The sequence below is a fragment of the Lissotriton vulgaris genome, chromosome 4_1 (genome assembly GCF_964263255.1).
Source record: "Lissotriton vulgaris chromosome 4_1, aLisVul1.2, whole genome shotgun sequence".
Taxonomy (NCBI): domain Eukaryota; kingdom Metazoa; phylum Chordata; class Amphibia; order Caudata; family Salamandridae; genus Lissotriton; species Lissotriton vulgaris.
In genome coordinates, this window is record NC_141691.1 from 672592053 (window position 1) to 672610567 (window position 18515).

Below are 18515 nucleotides of genomic sequence, written 5' to 3' on the forward strand. Positions count from 1 at the left end.
GATGAATGCAGCGGATTTTTGAGCGGGCCTAATCAAACAAAAAATACATAAAACTGCGTTGGCCTGGAGTCTGACAATTCTGTGAGTGGTGAAAACACACAAATGTCAGTGTAGAACAACCTTCCTCGCAAGTTATTTGCAAACTCATGCCCTGTGGTCATACAGGACTACATCACAAGTTAGCACGGGATTGTCCCCTTTTGTTATGATGAGGGGAAGATTACCGAGAAGCAAAATCAATCCTGGTTGGTTAATGGAGGGCAAAGTTGCACAGTGGTCTCCTACTGCGGTGAAGAACGATTTAGAGTTACTGCATTCTAAGAGTAAGGAGTATTATGACAGCCACCATGGCACGAAAAATGTGGAAATTAAAGTTGGAGAGTGGGTGTGTGTAAGGAAACCTTATAAGGTACCCAAGGGTGAGAGTCAATTCGAGCCTAAAAAACAGGTCATTGAGGTCCTGAGGAATGCTGTGAGATTGAGTGATGGTAGAGTGTGGAACTTGAAAAGCATTGCTGTTGGTCGTGATCAGTGTGATGTGGTGGGGACAGAGTTGGAAAATAGTCAAAATATATTTGACTGGATTGATGACCATTTTGATGATAGTTGCATACATCCCCAATTGGCAGGTGTTGATGTGGACATGAGTGGAACTGTATGTGACTTACCTTCTTTGGGTCAGTCCTCCTGTGAGGGGGGGGAGGGTTGCCAATGGTTGCAACAATGATGTTTCTAACAATGACAATGGGGATTCCAATTGTGTTGAGAGGGGCTTGGGTAAAAGAACACATGCTTTACCCTCTCGGCTCAAAGACTATGTTATGGAATAATTTATTATCGACTTCAGTTGTGTCGGTACCTTTTGGTTTTGGTTTTGGTTTTTCTTTTCCCTTTTGTTTTTTTTATGGCTTATGGTTGTGTTCTTCTTCTCTTCCGTTGAAGAGAGGGGGATGTGTTGTGTATGTCTTTAAGGCTTGTGGTGTTGCTAGAACGCTATGATGCCTGATAGAATGTGTGGGTGCATCTTGGAAGGGACTAGCGGTTGGAGAGCTGTGTGTCGGAGTGGCTGTTCCCTGGCGCTCACCTGTATTCATTCTGCTTCTTAATAAACAAGCTATAATTTCATTCCCTGTTCTGCAAGCATCATTACACCCCGACATTTAAAAAGGATTGACTTATGGCACACTCCTACTCAAGAAGAGTGACCGGACTATGGACCTCCTTACCTCTAGACTTATGCACCACCACTTCGATTGCTGTCTTTAAATCTAAACTGACACTTTAGCTAAACCTCCTCCACAGTTTCAACCAATAATTGTACTTTTAATACGTTTCTAACTATTGCGTTAAGTCTAGGACTACTGTTATACTAACTTTATTGCCATTCTCGTTGCCTAATGAAACTCTATGCCCCATGTAATAATAATCACGCACCCCATGTAATATTGCTGTCCTATGTAACGATAAACATGTACCTTATGTAATATTCATTTTCTATGGTAAAGCGATTTAACAACACCTTTTGGTAACATCCGTGCTACATAACAAAAATGCCTGAATAAATTCTACAAGATGAATGCAGCGGATTTTTGAGCGGGCCTAATCAAACAAAAAATACATAAAACTGCGTTGGCCTGGAGTCTGACAATTCCGTGAGTGGTGAAAACACACAAATGTCAGTGTAGAACAACCTTCCTCGCAAGTTATTTGCAAACTCATGCCCTCACTGTGTCCTATGTAAAACCAGCTGGTGATGCGTCAAAAAAGAAAGAGGAGGAGCCTCGAGAAGGCGGCCCTTGGCAGTGACAGAGAGGAAAGCCTCGCCCTCGCTGCACTTCTGGTTTGGAGGGTATCGGGAGTTGTAGTTCCTCGTCAGGCCGCTCATGGTCTCGTGTATTTCTTCCTGTTATTATGTAAAGATAAGTGGAGAGAAGGAAAGTTATCCTCTTGGTTAGTGTCTGAAGGGGCGATGAAATGTAATGAATTGTCTGTGAACTGCAACAGCCTCACAGCTATCTTAGGCGAAACGTGTCCTGCTCTGGGCAGCTGCCCGTGTGCTGTGCACTGGGGCTCTGCCTGCTGAGGTGGGGCAGCTCTTGAGAGCCATGTGAATAAAACATGCTGACCGCGGGGCCGTGCGTGTGCCCGCCTGTGCAGCGTGTGTTCACTGGGAGCAGGAGGCGGAGGCTGTGCCTGCGCGGGGCGGTGTGTGTCCGGTAGGGCTGTGCTGTTGGCTGCGAGGAGGAGCGCCCAGGCCCGGCCTCGTCAGCTGCAGCCGGAAGGAGCGCAGCGCGAGCGGCCGCAGCACCTCTTTCAGCTCCCGCCGGCATCCGCACGCAGCGCCGAAGCGGAGCCAATGTAGCGCCGGGCCTGGGGAGGGGACACAACAAGATGGCGGGTAGGTGGCTGACGGCTGGAAAGGGGGCCCCATGGCGCTGCTGCCTAACGCCCTCGGGTATTCGTAGTCGCCCCAATGATTTCCCTTGCCCATACAGACTCTGTTGCGCCCTGGCTGTAGTGCGGGAGTGTGTCCCTTCACTGGGCTGTGGGGTTACCTGCCTTCTGGCTGAGAGGGTGCTTGCTGGGCATGGATGGACTGTTGGAAACGTGTCTGCTTCTCCCCCTGGTCTGCCTGTGTGCATTCATGAGTGTCTCTCTTTTGTTCCTCGTTTCAGATTTGTCGTTGCTGCAGGAAGATCTGCAAGAGGATCTGGACGGATGTGAGTACTCTGTTTGTTGTGACAATGCTGTGTGTTTTGGGACGAAGGCTGTGATTTCATCTACCTCGACACCCTTTTTTGCTTTCCTCCTTTTACTTCCTTTCTGGAACCCTGACTGGTGTGCAATGACACCGGGTAACTCTTCTCTCTGCTTAGATTAAAGGTCTGCCTGCACCCCCCAGCTTGTTTGACGAGGCAAGCACTGCTCCTATCCTGTCAAAGTTAAAACAGTTGTACTTTGACATAGACGTTCTGGTGCCGCGTGACATTGAATAGTGTTTAAAACACTGTTGGATGGCTATTTGTCACAATTGTTTACTTTTTTGTTTTTTTAAATACTAGTGTCCGACCGCCTTTTCTAAGTATACATAATACTTTAGCTACTTTTTAAAATTATTGTAATTTCGTTGCTGCTAGCCCATGTTCTCCATCCTCCGTGGGTTGTGCCTTTAGCAGACAGTATTTGTTGCTTTACATATTCTGTTACCGCATTTTTATTTTGCACTATACTGCGCTTCAAACATCGCTGTCAACCAACCTCTTATGTTCGTGGTGTTGAAACGTTTTTGTACAATCCCACAGAGGTGCAGCTGTTCTACTCTGACCATCCAAAATAAATAGGTAGTGTACTCTACTGTATATTTCTGAAAATAGAAAGGATTGACACACTATACAAATGTTAAGTAACAGTTGTATAGTGTGTGCGATTGGAAATTGTCAGGTTTATTGCCCACTCCAGCAAGAAGCATATGTACATAGTTTTTTTTCTTTAGCAAATATTTAATACCCTGCTCTCCCCATACTTGTCTAAACCAGCGCATGTCACATCTTGCCCAGAAAGTGTACGTTTGTTCACTTGCTTTGACTTTTGGAGTCACTTGCAAGTAGTGTATGTCTGTGTATTAGAATTTTATCTTTAAGAGTCAGAAAATACTAGACCATTGCTCAATTGAGTTAGAAGTTTCGTAGTGCTTAAAGTTCGTGTTTATTTAGTTTCCCCTCCTTATCAAAATTAAGTTATGCATGTGCTGTTCTCATTGTAAGACTGGTAGTATTTCTTCATTTGAGACATGTTGAAGCAAAAATTAATATGCCTCCCATATTGGTGCCTCGTCTGACCTCAACTGGTGGACGGACTGGATTTCTTTCGTTGTTACCAGCACAATGAGAGTTAGGCGCATATGCTATTTTGAATTTGTTGTGCTGATTACTTTTATCTTCTTTTCTATTTGAAGATGATAGTCTCGAAATTTCTTTTCAGAGTCTCGGGTGCTAGACTTTTAGGAACAAATAATTCCCAAGGGCAACAAAAGTTTATGCAAACATGTAATTAATGCTGTTGACATTGAGAGCAGGCATTTGCTTGTGTATAGGGTGGAGGTTACTGATTTATGTTTAGGCGAGGTATGCTGTGTTGAGAAGGAAGCTATTTTGGTTTCATAAACATTGTGTTGATGTGCTACCTTTTTTTGGGGGGAAAGCTATCAGTCTGCTATTCTGTACACTGAGCGCAAAATCTTTTTGATGCACTGCAATACCCATGTCCGTAGGTTTGGCAGTTCATTTGTCCGCTGTGATATCCACTGTTTCGGTAAGGTTGCACCTCATTTTTCTACATTTAGGCAAGGGCAGAATATAACGGGAGGTACCAAAGGGTGTACAAAGTCAAGGGTAGATGTATAAACTTTTTCTTTCATGATTTGAAGCAATTTTTCCTTCACATCTAGATTGTAAATACTTTCTTGTTCCCTGTTGGAATCTAGGACTAATACAAACAATATAGTCACTCAAGTCACTTGTAATACACAGATGCTTGGTGATGGCAGTTCAATTTCAGTATTTCTTTTAGTCTTGTGTGAGACATGTATGCGTTATTCATAAACTGCCTCGGCATGTACTTTGTTTGCAACCAGAGAGGCAACACCAATGAAAGTCCATTCCACCTTTGGGCCACCAGGATCATCTGGTATGCCCAGTAGGGCCACCCTAGGGGTAAGAACCAGGGGTTAGTCAAGCAACCTGTGAGAGTTCTTATGTTACCTTCTGCCAGTAGCAAACCATCAAAGGGTAAGTCCAAACCACATGGTAAAAGACCGGGCACAGAAAAGCGAAAACAGGTGACCAGTTTGATTCTACCACCTCAATAGTCATATAGGGGGTCGTATAAATCCAGTTTAGATAATTCAGTTGTATCAGTCTAAGGCGCCTGGAGACATCCATCATTCGGGGACAATCCTAGCTTCCCATCCATTCTGTTGTTGATTACCCCGATCCATGCATCCCACCTGTGTTTGTGTGTCAAACCAATTCGCAGTATTAATGATTACAGAGCGGTACATCTGGGACATTGCACCCCAAGAAACTTTCCCGGTTAATAGTTTTGCTTTGAGGGGGCTGAACTCGGAGATGCCAGTGTCTGGAAGGATGTTGGGTGTGAGGGCATGGCTCAACTGCAGATACACACCATATTGAGTGTGGCTTGGGAATCTTATCGCTCTAGTTGCGCATAAAAGGGGCTTCACTCGACCCGGCACTCGATTCTGTGAGTGTCTGGGTCCCTCCTGAGGCGGAAGCCGGGAGGCTGTGTTGCTTGTGTCACTTGAATTTTAATTCTATTTGTTCCCAATTTGTTATTAACTTGAAAGCTTGTAAAAATCGGCAAATTCATTACTTAACAGCAACTGTACCTAAATAGCTTGACTGAAGAAGCTTTATCTGCTGACTCCTTTCCCCCTCCCTCCCGCAGCCCTGGGCCACTCCCAGCCGAGTATTGACGCTGTGGAGTTGGTCCCGGGCACAGAATAGAGGCGGCCATATTGAGTGTGGCTTCGCAAACTTCGCGGTCTAGTTGCGCATAAAAGGGGACGTCCATGCAGTGGACGCGTTCAGCGGACGTGCCCGAGTCGTGCCCGTCTGCGCCCGGACGGGTCCAGGGATGCTGCCGCTCCCCTCACTTATTCTCCTTCTACTCTAAGGAATTTACAATCCGCATACTGTGCTTTATCTCCCGCTTGCCTAGATCGTGTTTCATCACTCGGCATTGCGCGCAGAGCATCCCTTCCACGTCCCAGTGTCAAGACCTCCGCCTGTCCTAGTATTAGTGACACGCGCATACGTGTATTATACTTAAAAACAAGTTCATTCGTAAAACATCAGGCCAACCCTTTTCTTCTACTTACTGACGAAAGCCCCAATATCCTCCTACTCACCGAAACCTGGCTGACTGACAACTCTCTCCCTGATATCTTGGCAGCATTGCCCCCAGACTACTACATGCTTAACATTAATCGACCTTCTGGTCGCGCTGGTGGAGGGGTGGCAGCTGTCATACGAAAAGAGTTCAAATTTATCACTACATCTTCTCTCACTCTTGCTGACGTTGACAATCTTATCATCAGTCTGGAAACGGGGGAGGGAGCCCATACCCTCATTGTTGTTTATCGCCCCCCCTACTCTATGCCTCTGTTACCCGTCGCCTTTAGCGAACAGCTAGCTAACCTGATTACCTCACCTGCCCGAGTCGCTATTTTTGGCGACTTTAATTACTGGTACAATGATAGCAACGCTGGCCCCCATGCAGCGGAACTATTTGAAGTTCTTTCTAACTTCAACATGACCCAACTTGTCACCTCTCCTACCCATATTAGGGAACATATATTAGATCATATCTGGACCCATAACCTCACGTTCTCCTGTCCTGTAGTCACTCCTTGCATCTGGTCGGACCATCATATGATCGACACGGTGATCACAATCAGGGGTCGTGTCAAGGTTCCTCCCCTGGCAGGTGGGGTCGCTCGCAAATGGAGCGCCCTTGATTCTCAAGGCTTTCTCTCTTTTTTTGGCTGAGACCCACCCCCACCGCGTAATGTCGCAACTGTCCATACTCTGGAGGACGACTTCTCCAGCTGGATCACAAAAGCCAGTGACTTTTTTGCCCCCATCTCCAGATTCCCTCGTTCTCGTCACAGTAAATCACACAGGTGGTTTAACTCCTCCCTGAAAACCCAGCAGCTTGAACTACGCCAGACGGAACGTAAGTGGAGATGCAACTACTCGCCTATTGACAGAGAAGCATACGTCGCCGCACGAAAAAAATATAAAAGTGCAATTACAGCAGCAAAATCCTCACACATCTCTGAAAGGATCCTCGTTGCCCCTAACAAGTCCAAGGAGATCTTCAGAGTGATGAGTGAGCTCACGTCTGACGCTAGAACCCTCCCTTCCCAGGCCCCCACCCAAGAGTCCTGCAAAGCCTTAAATAGTTTTTTCATAGAAAAAAATTAAGATTAAGAATACCATCCCTTCCGTCTCTCCCGCTGTTAAATCTGCTTCCTCCCCTGAAAATCCATTCTCATTATCATGCTTCCAAACCCTTGATTCTCCCACCCTGGCAAAACTCGCTGGCTGAGTTAAATCCGGCTCACCTAACGATTGTTGCCCGCCCTCTGTTCTTGGCGACATCTGATTTGGCTCTGCTGGACTGCATTTTGCCTCTGTAAACACCTCCCTTGAAACTGGCTTGGTACCCAATTCCTTCGAAGAGGCTGTCTTAGTACCCCTACTGAAAAAGCCCGGAGCCGACCCGGAGGACCTCGCCAACTATCGGCCTATTTCTCTCCTGCTCTACCTATCCAAACTCCTGGAGGCACACGTCACCAGTTGCCTCTCTCACTTCATCGAGCGTATCAACTTCCTCGAACCTAATCAAGCCGGCTTTAGACCTGCCCACTCCACCGAGGCTGTGATCCTGGCAGTTATGGATTCTCTAAGGGGCAATGCAGATAAAGGGTCTCCTCAGGCGCTCGTCCTACTGGATTTGTCGGCGGCGTTCGACACGGTTGATCATAACATCCTTCTCCACCGTGTCGAACAAGCCGGCATCCGGGGTCTGGCTCTGGCCTGGATTAAATCTTTTTTGACAGGCAGAACCCAGACGGTACGTCTAGGCCCTTTCATGGCCGCTAAGGAGCTATCCATCTGTGGAGTGCCCCAGGGATCCTCCCTGTCCCCCCTGCTCTTCAACCTTTATCTCCAACCGCTCATCCATTCCTTGAAGAGGTGGGACATTACCGTCTTCAACTATGCAGACTGTGGTAAAGGAAGTAACAGAGTCCACTGTAGAGATAGGTTCCTTTATTGTAAGTTCCTTCCAAGATATTAAGTACAGAAGTAAGACCCCACCAGGAGCCAGCTGTTAGCAGCTCAGCCTGAGTTAACCAACTGCCACAGTCAGGTAAAGAGAGACACTGTGAGCCAGAGAGTCACCCAGGAATTCTATGATGTCACAGATGGCATAGTACAGTCTATCTAGTCAAGAACATTAGAGAGGACATTTACTACACAGACGATCTGCAAATCATCTTCCCCCTCAACTCTCCTAATGCAGCCCTTGACCGTCAAGCGGTTATGTTACACATCCAGCAATGGATGAACCTTAACCAGCTCAAGTTAAACCCGGGGAAAACAGAGCTAATCCTCCCGGGTAACAGCCCGACTTACTGGGGCCCACAGTTCTGGCCGGTGGAGCTTGGCTCCCCGCCTGTCCTGGAGAAGTCAGCTAAGAGTCTCGGGGTCATCATAGACACAGAGCTCTCCCTTAAGCCTCAGGTGGGTGCAGTTGTATCATCTTGCATGTTTCAGGTCAGAAAAATCAGGAAAGTCTCCCATCTCCTTACACCTGAGGCCCTGATACAAGTCTTGATTGCCCTGGTGCTCTCCCGCCTGGATTTTTCCAACTCTCGGTACCATGGCCTACCCAAATATCTTCTACATAGGCTCAAATTGTGCAGAACCAGGCGGCCAGACTGGCCTATAAAATCCCGAAGTGGCAGTCGGCGAAACCACTACTTCGCAAACTCCACTGGCTGCCGGTCGAACAGAGGGCTGCGTTCAAGATCGGCTGCCTCACCTTCAAAGCTATGTTTCGAACTTCCCCTGTCTGCCTCAAATCCTTAGTCACTCCCTACTGTCCGGTATGCAACTTACGGTCCTCTCATCGCCATCTCTTAGCTGCACCCCCAATTAAGCTCAAAAAATTTGGTGGCTGTAGATTTGCCCACTTGGCCCCCAAACTCTGGAATCTGCTGTCCCTTCCGCTTAAATCTTCCAACTTCCTTCTGGAATTCAGAAAACTCCTGAAAACCAGTCTTTTCACACAGTCTGGCTAGCTCCCCTCTTTTACATCTCTCAGCACCCAATCAGCGCCAGGAAACTTATGGTGACAGAGCGCTATACAAAACTCCATTAAGATAAGATATTTATGAAATTGGGTCCGAGTTGTGAGTGATCTTAAAACCACTGCACATGGCCCCCTCCACATACCTCCCCCAGCAGTGTGATGCCTATATTGTCCCATTTATGGAACCTCTCCAGGCCTGCTGTATGGCGCAGCCGTTTGCTTATCCACAGGGGGTCTGCAACATATATTTATGGTCCCAGGCAACAAATCAAAGTGAAGATCTCCAGCACAGAGATCACCCGGGTAATTTCTGGCAGGGACTGTGGGTTTGGCGCTCTGTACAATGCACCCATTATGTTGTCTAGGCTGAGCAGGGATAATTCTCAGCGATAGGTTGGGTTGTCCCATTCACTGCTAAGCCATTCGTTAACCCTAATCAGTTGTGAGACCGCATAGTAACAGGGAAGGTCTACCATCGTATGGGGAATGCCAACAGTTGGCAACTGTGATCCGGGTGCGACCTCCTGACCACAGGAAGGAGCGAATGGTGCAGTTGAGGTTTTGGAACCACTGGTTAGAAATCTGGAGTACGATGTTCTAAAACGTATATAGGAAGCTAGGCAGTAGCAACATCTTATAAGAGGCTATGTGTCGTAAAACATGAAGCAGAGGCACATCCACTTCTAGCAGTTTCTTTTCATAGCAGTCTCTAGAGGTACCAAGTTGAGGTGCTTTGTGAGTTCTGGGAGTAAAGATATGTGGATCCACGGGTATTGAAGGGTAGACGTCACATTGGGATATCCGATTGCCAGGACTAGACGCTCATGTTGCTGCTAATCTGCATCAGTAGGGATTTAGATCTTCTTTTTAGATCTGTTTATTCGCAGTCCCAGTGCCTTCTCGTACAGGTCAAGCTGCGTCAAACACTGAGAGCCTGAGGTTTGTGAGCCGGTGATGAAAAGCAGAAGATCATCTGCGTATAGTGCAGTTCTCTTCTTTGGCCTCCCAAGATCACCCATGAAATTGTGCGTCACAACATACAAATCTCACAAGGGGGTACATTTGTTCTTATTTAAGTAAATATACATGTCCTGAATTTGGTATGTGAATTATGGATGATTTAGGTTTGTGTTGTGCTAATCCACTGAGCTGAAATCTGATATTCTGCTTTTAGACTAATAGTAGGACTCTTTTGGTGAGAGGAAAAGAGTGGTAAAATACTTTTTTTCTACTCTAGAGTTCTTCTTAGTGCTGTCGACCTCCTAGATGATTTATTATCTTTCTTTTTACTTATGCATTTTGTTCTTGTTAAGATGCTGTGTGATCACCCATAACATTTTCTGTTCTAGTAGGGCAGAGCTAGCTTAGATGTGGAACTTTGATATGCTTAAACCCTCTCGCAAGGAAAAATTCAGATTGGCTTCCTTTGTAATTTAGACTCCCTTAGCCCAATTGATTTTCATTGATGTTAGCACGTAGAAGTATTGGGCTTTTACTAAGACCACGAGGTGTAAAATAAATATCCGGAGCTGTTAAAATTATGTCAAGAATAATTGCTAGAGCTTGGACATACTGCCAGATGAAAATAGTTTGTTAATTAAAATCTGCAAAAGAATTCTGGGCTTGATGGGTTCACATACCCAGAGGTGGGTCCCTTGCTCACTTTGCCACTGGATTCAAGCTAGCCTGGCTGATAAAGGGTGTTACCCAGAAACCGGTCCCAGGATGCTTGTTTCCAGTTCAGGGAAGACCTGGTTTGACGGTTCAGGCTGGACTGTTCCCATGAAGCACAGGGTCAAGACTGATTTGCATATAGCTGGGTCTGAACTGAGGTGGCGAAGTGACCTAAAGAATGATGAATTCAAACCAGATCTGTGACTGGGGGTGAGTGTCTGATAAGTTTCAGCGCTCCGTCCATCATCTCCTTGTTTACTTCACGTGTGGGGTGCCAGGGGTACAGTGGGGGTTATGATGCCTGGTACCAATATTGGATAACAGTTTGGGAGGAATTTGGAAGAGACTTTAGTTGTCATTTCTTTACTTTGCAAGAAAAAAAGTAAATGGGCTGATTATTGTGCTCCTTTTGACTATTAGAAATCGTGAATAAAAGCCCGAAACCATAGCTCTTTTCACACAGATTTGTTGCAGAGCTTCCAAATAATACACAATAGAAATGTGAACTCTCAAGAAGTGTTATAACCATCACAATGGTGATGTCTTAGTTCTTGCACTGAAGCTACTAATTGCGTAGTTTACTAGTTTGACTTGAACTGTTTTAATCCTATGGCAGTGATGGGATTCTCTTGGGCAAGGCTTTAGTCCGCTGCAGCTCAAAAGGAAGCATAGTGGAGGGCGTGGCTAAGATGGCGGCCTGACCAGACGTGTCCTGCGAGGCTCCCGGCCCTAAACCCCATATCGCCCCTTCATTAGCGTGCAATACCCCTAAAATTTACGGAAACCACGACCGGAGGGGCAGCACTTACCCCGGTGCTCTCTTGCTGCCGATCTGGGACGAAGCTGCCTGCGGGAGCGGTGGATGAATGGATGAGGCCCTTGCCAGCAAGAAGCAGCGTTATGGCGGCTGCGGGAGCCCGGCACCTGGTGTGAAATCTGCACCCTTGGGACTTGTGCGGCAATAAAGTTGGACCGCCCACAGCGGCCGAGAGCGGCGAAGCGCCTGCGGCGGCCCCCAGGACAGCGGCTGGGTGACCAAGACTCCTGACGGCTACGACGCGGTCTGCCCGGGCCGCAACTGTGTCTGGTGGCGGCTGGGCGGGCTGCCACAGCAATCGAGGCCCCGGCTTCGGGCCTGGTCCGCGGAGGGCAGTGACTGGGCGCCAGCTCCTGCACCCAGGGACATCGCAGGCACATCTACCGGAGGTCGCGACTCCGAGCCTGGTGAGTGGCGCATCTACCGGAGGTCGGGACTCCGAGCCTGGTGAGTGGCAGCGAGCCCCAACGCCTGGTGTGCCGGCCAGAGCGGGGACTGCGGAGGAGGCGGAGGACCCGGGTTCGGGCCCTGGGGAGCGCCGGGAGCCACCCGGAGGCCCGAAATTGCAGAGGCTGTTGTGTGCCGACGCCGGGTCCGCTAGGGTGCGTCCCGGAGACCGGCAAGTGAGGAGCGCACCCCCCGGCCCATGGGACTACCTGCCTCAGACCCTGAGCTCGGGACCACAAGGTCGGACCTGTAGAGGAGCACTACGGTTGGTTGCCCCACACAAGAAAGGAGAGCATTACCGGTCCTGCGCCGAGGTGGCAGTGGCCCGCTCCACTGGATCCCCAGCCGCGGCTGGCCCCTGGAACCTCGGCGGCTACACTCTGGGCCCCCTGTGCATACGGTGGACCCACCGCATGTCCCAACTGACCGGCACAGTGAGTCTCCTCGAGAGCCATGGCCAACCTACGGGAGGAGCTCCTGCCGCCTTACACCCCCGATCGGACGGAACTGCAGGGTCCCGGGCTATTACATCGGGAGCACGACGGATCTGGATCAGTGCTGGCCGACTCGGGGCCCTGTCGAACGGGAGATAGGGCCTGAAGACACCCCAGCGGCCTCGCTGCGCTGCCCCTCAGACCCCTGGCTGAGCTCATGGGCCTCACGGTCCTTGCCCACGGTTTTGCGGGGGTGTTATCTGCGGACTGGCGGGAGACCCCACTGGCCCTTCATTAACTCTAGAGCTCCGACACCATGGCCACCGCGGGACGCAAAGGGACCCGCAACATTGCGGACATGCTTCACAAAAATGCCCCAAAAGGGGAGTGCGCCCTAAGACACCAGTCAACACCTCCAGCCAGGACGATGAGTCTGCTCCCATCACGAAGGCCTTCCTGGCCTCCCTCTTCAACACCCTGAGGGACGACTTCCAGACCCTGAAGCAGGAACTGGCGGGAGAACAGCGGGAACTACGCAGGGACATAGACGGTCTGGGGGAGCGCGTGATGGTGGTGGACGAAGAGAACCAGATCCGCAACATGGAGGTGGAACGGCTGCAACAGGAGATCCTCCGCCTTCAAGACCAACAAGTGGACCTTCAGGCACACTTGGAGGATCTCGAGAATCGTTCCCGGAGAAACAACATACGGGTCCGGGGAGTTCCGTTGAAAAATGAGGGGAACAGCATCGTCACCTACCTGCATGAGTTATTCCGGGAGATCCTTGGGGAGCCTGGCGAGTTCGACATCCGTATTGACCGCGCGCACAGGGTCGGTCCAGCGCGCCGCGCACAAGCCCCCCCCTCCGGACATACTGGCTTTTCTCCCCGAGTTCCCACTGAAGGAGCGCATCTTGAGGGAGGCCCGATTGGTTGTTTCAATCACCTTCCGGGTAGACCCGGTGGCCCTCTTCCAGGATCTCTCCGCCATCACCCTGCAGAAGCGAAGGGTCTTCAGGGTGGCTACGGACTTCCTAAGAGACAAATGAGTGCCATACACATGGGGGCCACCCATTCTGCCTCATCTTTAAATGGAAAGGGACATTACATCAGCTCAGATCGCTCCGGGACACATGCACGGTGCTGGACATTGATCTCTCGGAGGAAGCTGGCTCAAAGGGGACATCCCCACATCGATCGCCGGAGGAGCCCACGCGAAGCTCCAGAGACAGTTGGCAGACCGTGTGACGACGACTATCCCCTAGGTTTTTTCCGAAGCCTGATCCTCTTGTGACTGCTCAGGAACGAGAGGCGGCTGTGCAGGAGGTAGCTGATAACACAGCGGCCAAACAGTAAGGTGTTTCTGTTAAGGGGTTTGCCCTCATGCTATAGCTCCATCTGGGGGGGAAGGGCCGTGGGGCCACTGAGTCGGCCGCTGCCATGTTCTCCACCACTTTGACACTCTACAGACCTGGACTCTGTTCCGATAGGCCCGAGACTATGGGAAAAGTTTTGCGGGATTGTTTGGGGGGGGGGGGGAATGTTGGGGGGGCAAGGGAGGTGGGGGGCATTGGTTACGATTGGGGCTGAGGGTTGGAGGGGGTCAAGTTGGGAGAGTTGGTTCGGTTGGGAGGCGGGAGGGAGGGGGGAGAGGAAGGTGTTCAAGGAGGGTTAGCTTGGGGGATACTCCCGGTGTGCTTCACCCGAGACAGATTGCATAGGTCCGAGAGGTTGGCGAACCTCTGACACGCATTACACTCCTTACATGTCCCGACTATGGCGGACTCCACGCTGAAAATTCTTACCTTGAATGTAAAGGGGCTTAACAACCCCATCAAACGCAGGGCCGTCCTGTCCTATTTGGAAAACTCTGGCGCAGAGGTGTGCCTACTCCAAGAAACACACCTGTTACCCAAAGACTGGCACAGAATGCGATCCAAGGCCTTCCCATTCCAATACTACTCTTCAACACCTGAGAAAAAGGCAGGGGTGGCCCTACTGGTGGCACGTCATTTCAAGGGACGGGTAGGGGATAAGGTAGCTGAAATTAAAGGTAGATTCTTGGCTTATAACCTTCAGATGGGTGGGATGACGCTGGTCATAGGCTCACTTTACGCTCCAAACTCCAAACAAGAACCATTTCTCAAAGGGGCCCTGGCAGACGCACTAACCCCTAACACGAAGTCCGTACTGGTGGGTGGGGACACCAACCTGGTAATGGACTCCAACACATACAGGTCAGGCCATCGATTCGGGTTTGCGTGAGCAATCTCAACTGAGGGGAGCCAGTGGCTATCGGACAGGGGATTTGTGGACCTATAGAGAAAACATCACCCTACCACCCCGGGTTACACTTTTTACTCCCACGTACACCACACATACGCTCGACTTGATCACTTTTTTTGGTAACATCGACTTGGCCCCCCTGGTAAACGACATAGAAGTCCTCCCGGCAGCACTTTCTGATCACGATGCACTCATGACACACTTTCGAGTCCCGAGAATCGCGATGCGGAAGGGTAGATGGCGCCTCAATGAAGCCCTCCTGCAGCATACAGGAAAGCTACAGCTCCATGATCGCATTATTGAATACCTACGCGTGAATGATACTCCTGAGGTCTCGCTGACCGTGGTGTGGGGAACACTTAAAGCGGTGGTGAGGGGGGACCTAATCGCTGTGGCCGCTTCGGAGGCCAAAGAGTGGAGGGATAAGCGGCAATCCCTGTCCAGCCAGGCGCTTGAACTAGAACGGGCTCATAGTCGAACCGGGGCCCCCAGGATTTGGCACCAACTCAAGGCAGTCGGGGACCAGCTCGCGAGTTTAGACCTGGACAGAGCAGAATATGCATCCCTTCGTTTACGCCACACGTACTATGTAGGCGGCGATCAAAACAGGGGGCTTGCTCGCGAGCAGCCTTAAGGGCAAGACTCTGCGCGCTAAAGTCTCCTCCATTCAAACCCGCGAGGGGCATACCACTCAGGAGGACGACCAGATCGCAGAGGCGTTCCGGGCATTTTATGCCTCCCTGTACACTGCAGAACAGCCCACCGGGCAGACGGCTGCCGAGTCCTATCTCAACGGGACGGCAATCGCGCCTCTCGATGAAGCCACTCTGGATTTTCTTGACGTGCCCATCAGGACGGATGAGGTTATCTCCGCGATCGCACGCCTCAAGCCGTTAAAGGCTCCTGGCCCGATGGCTTTTCGGCGGGCTTTTAGGTTTAAAGCATTTTATTAAGACAAAAGAATACGGGGAGAGGGAACAGGAGGTTAGAGTTACATACAGTACAATAAAGGAAGAATCGTCGTATCAGGAGCGTTTTCGTGGAACAGTTCGTTAGGCCAGAGGAGAAGCAATGGTAGATGAAAAAATGAAATGCAACTTATATCTCCACTCTGCGCATATCCAGCATCCCAAATCTAATCAGAGAAGGCAATGAAGTGAACACAGAAAAGCACAACCCGTCCCCCTCTAGAACCCCCGCCCCAAGGAGAAAAAAAAACGACTCCCCAACTCCCCCCAACCCCATCGTCCAATGGCCCATTACCAATACTACCCGCCCCAGAGCCACACCCCCCCCCACCAAGAACCCGCCCCCCACTTATCCTAGTCTGCCGGAGTCACCGGCGGTGTCAGCCTCAGAAGCCTGAGGTACCTCGGGCAGGTGAGTTCCCTGAATTCGGTGGTTAGCAGCGCAAGGAAGGGTTGCCACAGCTCATCAAATTGGTCTATCTCCCCCGCCACCGTAAACAACAGTTTCTCCATTCCCAGCACGTGCCAGAGTCTATGTAACCAACCCGTGATGGAGGGGACAGTGGTGGTTCGCCAATGGATAAGGATATTCTGGACCGCAGACCCCAGCGCGATTGCGATCTGCCTGCACCTGCGGGACTTCAGCGGATACATTAGGCCATTAGGGAGGCCCAGTAAAACATAGGCCGGAAAGCGCGGGAGCTCAATTTCAAAGTGCTTATCCACCTCATCCAGAACCTCCTTACAATAGGCGGTCAGCAAGGGACAATCCCAAATAATATGTGAGAGGGTCCCCACCTGTCCGCAACCTCTCCAGCACCCCTTATCAGTGTGCCTATGCATCTCATACAGTCTCTCCGGGGTGTAGTACCAGTACGTGGACACCTTGGTGAATGTCTCCGTAAGACCGGTATGGTACGCAGAGTGTCTTGCCCGGTGTGCGATCTGGTCCCATTCCTTGTGGCTGAGTGTCCTGCCTAGTTCCCTGTGCCATCGTTCCCTCCCCGGGTTATAATAGTGGAACGGTGGGGGCTGTAGATGCTTATAAAGATCAGTAATCAATTTAGCATCAGAGGTTCGGGTCACCAACCACCACTCATACGGTGTGATTGGACGATCAGCGGTGTCTCGCACTTGGGGCTGGAGGGCCCAAAGTCGGACCTGCATGTAGCGTAGTCTATCCAACTCTGTCAGGCCGAATTCCTGCCGAAGCTGCTGAAAGGGAACCACGCCATCCGGCCCATATACCTGAAAGAGCGCTCCGCAGCCCGCAGTCCTCCAATGGGAAAAAGCGCCCGGCTCCATCCCCGGGGAGAAGTCCGGATTACCCACAATGGGTGTAAATGGCGAAGGAAAGGTGGTAAGGTCCCGAGCCTCGCAGACTGCGTCCCACACCCTCAAGGGGACCCGCGTAACGAAGGAAGCGTAAAGGTTGGGGGGCCGGTGAGCACGGCGCAAGAATGGAACCTCTTGTAGGGTGCGGCCCGCCACCGCCTGGCCCTGAAAAAGCCAATGCTTGTCGGACTCCCACCTGCTCCACTCTACAAGGTATCGTAGCTGCGCCGCCTGAAAGTACTTACGGAGGTCCGGAATACCAAGGCCCCCTGCTTCCGGGGCAGGCGTGGAGAGGACCCTCTTCATCCGCGGCTTGCGGCCTTGCCAGACAAAGCGGGAGATATCAGCCTGCGTTTGTCGAATCCAGCCCACTGGAGGCTGGAGAGGCAAAGCTCGGAAAAGATATAAGATCTGGGGCAGTACCGTCATCTTAACCGCCGCGATCCTTCCCAGCCAGGATAGTAGGCCCTTACTCCAGCGGCCCAGCTCCTCCCTGATCTTTTTACTGAGAGAAGTGTAATTGGCCGCCACCATCGCTGGCAACGTGGGTGCCAATAAGATCCCCAAGTACGGTACAAGGGACGAAGACCACTGCATAGGGAAGAGTCGCTGAAGGTCCCTCCTAGTGTCCGCAGCCAAAGACACATCTAGAGCCACCGACTTGCTCATGTTCATTTTAAAGCCGGCCACACGTGCAAAGGCATCCAACTCGTGGATGCAGGCGGGTAAGGACCTCCTAGGGTCGTCCAAGGTCAGCAGGGCATCGTCCGCATAGAGGCTGACCGTGTGGACATACTGGCCCATCTTGATCCCAATAGCATCCGGATTGTGGCGGATCCTTTGGGCGAACGGCTCCATGTAGAGAGCAAAAAGGAGTGGAGAGAGGGGGCAGCCCCGCCTCGTGCCGCGCTCGATTGCAAAGCTGCGGGAACTACACCCGTTGACTCGCACCGACGCTGAGGGATATTTATAGCAGTTGAAGACCATAGTGCGGAATTTATCGCCAATTCCCAGTTTCCTGAGGACCAGCTCGAGATACGGCCAATGAACTCTATCAAAGGCCTTCTCAGGATCAACTGCTAGCAACATCCGCTCCCCCGGGATCCGCGAGGCCTTCTCTAAGATGTGCGTCACCCGCTTGGTATATTCAACCGTCTGCCTGCCGGGCACAAAGCCAGCTTGGTCCGCCTCAACCAAACCGGGGAGGTGCAGGGCCAGCCTGGATGCCAGAATCCCCGCGTACAGCTTGAGGTCGACATTTAGGAGCGAGATGGGCCTATACGAACTGCATAAAGCCCGGTCCTTCCCGGGTTTCGGAATCACCGAGACCGTCGCACTCAGGAGATCCGGTGGGATGGCTCCCGGGTCGGAGAAGGAGTTAAATAGTCGAGTTAAGACAGGGGTCACAACCGGGCAAAAGGTCTTATAAAACAGGGACGTGTAACCGTCCGGGGCCTTCCCGTGCTTCAACCGGGCTATAGCGGAAATCACCTCCTCAACGTGAATATCCCGCTCCAGATATTCCGCCTGAGCGGGATCCAGCGCCGGAAGGGGCACCGACTCTAAATATTCCTCGGTGTCCCGCGGCGAGGAGGGCTCCCCAGCGTACAGCGCCTCATAGAAACTGCTGAAGGTCTCCGCCACCTCCGCGTCT

The 18515-nt window shown here is 50.9% G+C and overlaps 1 protein-coding gene across 2 annotated transcripts in view; it reads left to right on the plus strand.

The window, feature by feature from the left end:
* The first annotated feature begins 1846 nt into the window (after window positions 1–1846).
* The window catches only part of PPP4R1 (protein phosphatase 4 regulatory subunit 1), a 604307-nt gene continuing 587638 nt past the window's right edge, over window positions 1847–18515 (plus strand). Inside the window, exons 1-2 of one of the 2 annotated variants that reach the window (XM_086964940.1) lie at window positions 1847–1950; window positions 2676–2720. In XM_086964940.1, coding sequence (XP_086821066.1) covers window positions 1884–1950; window positions 2676–2720 — 112 coding nt within the window. In that variant the 5' untranslated portion in view covers window positions 1847–1883. Of the gene's footprint in view, window positions 1951–2000; window positions 2399–2675; window positions 2721–18515 lie in introns of those variants that run through there. The other variant, XM_086964941.1, reaches the window with a different exon arrangement.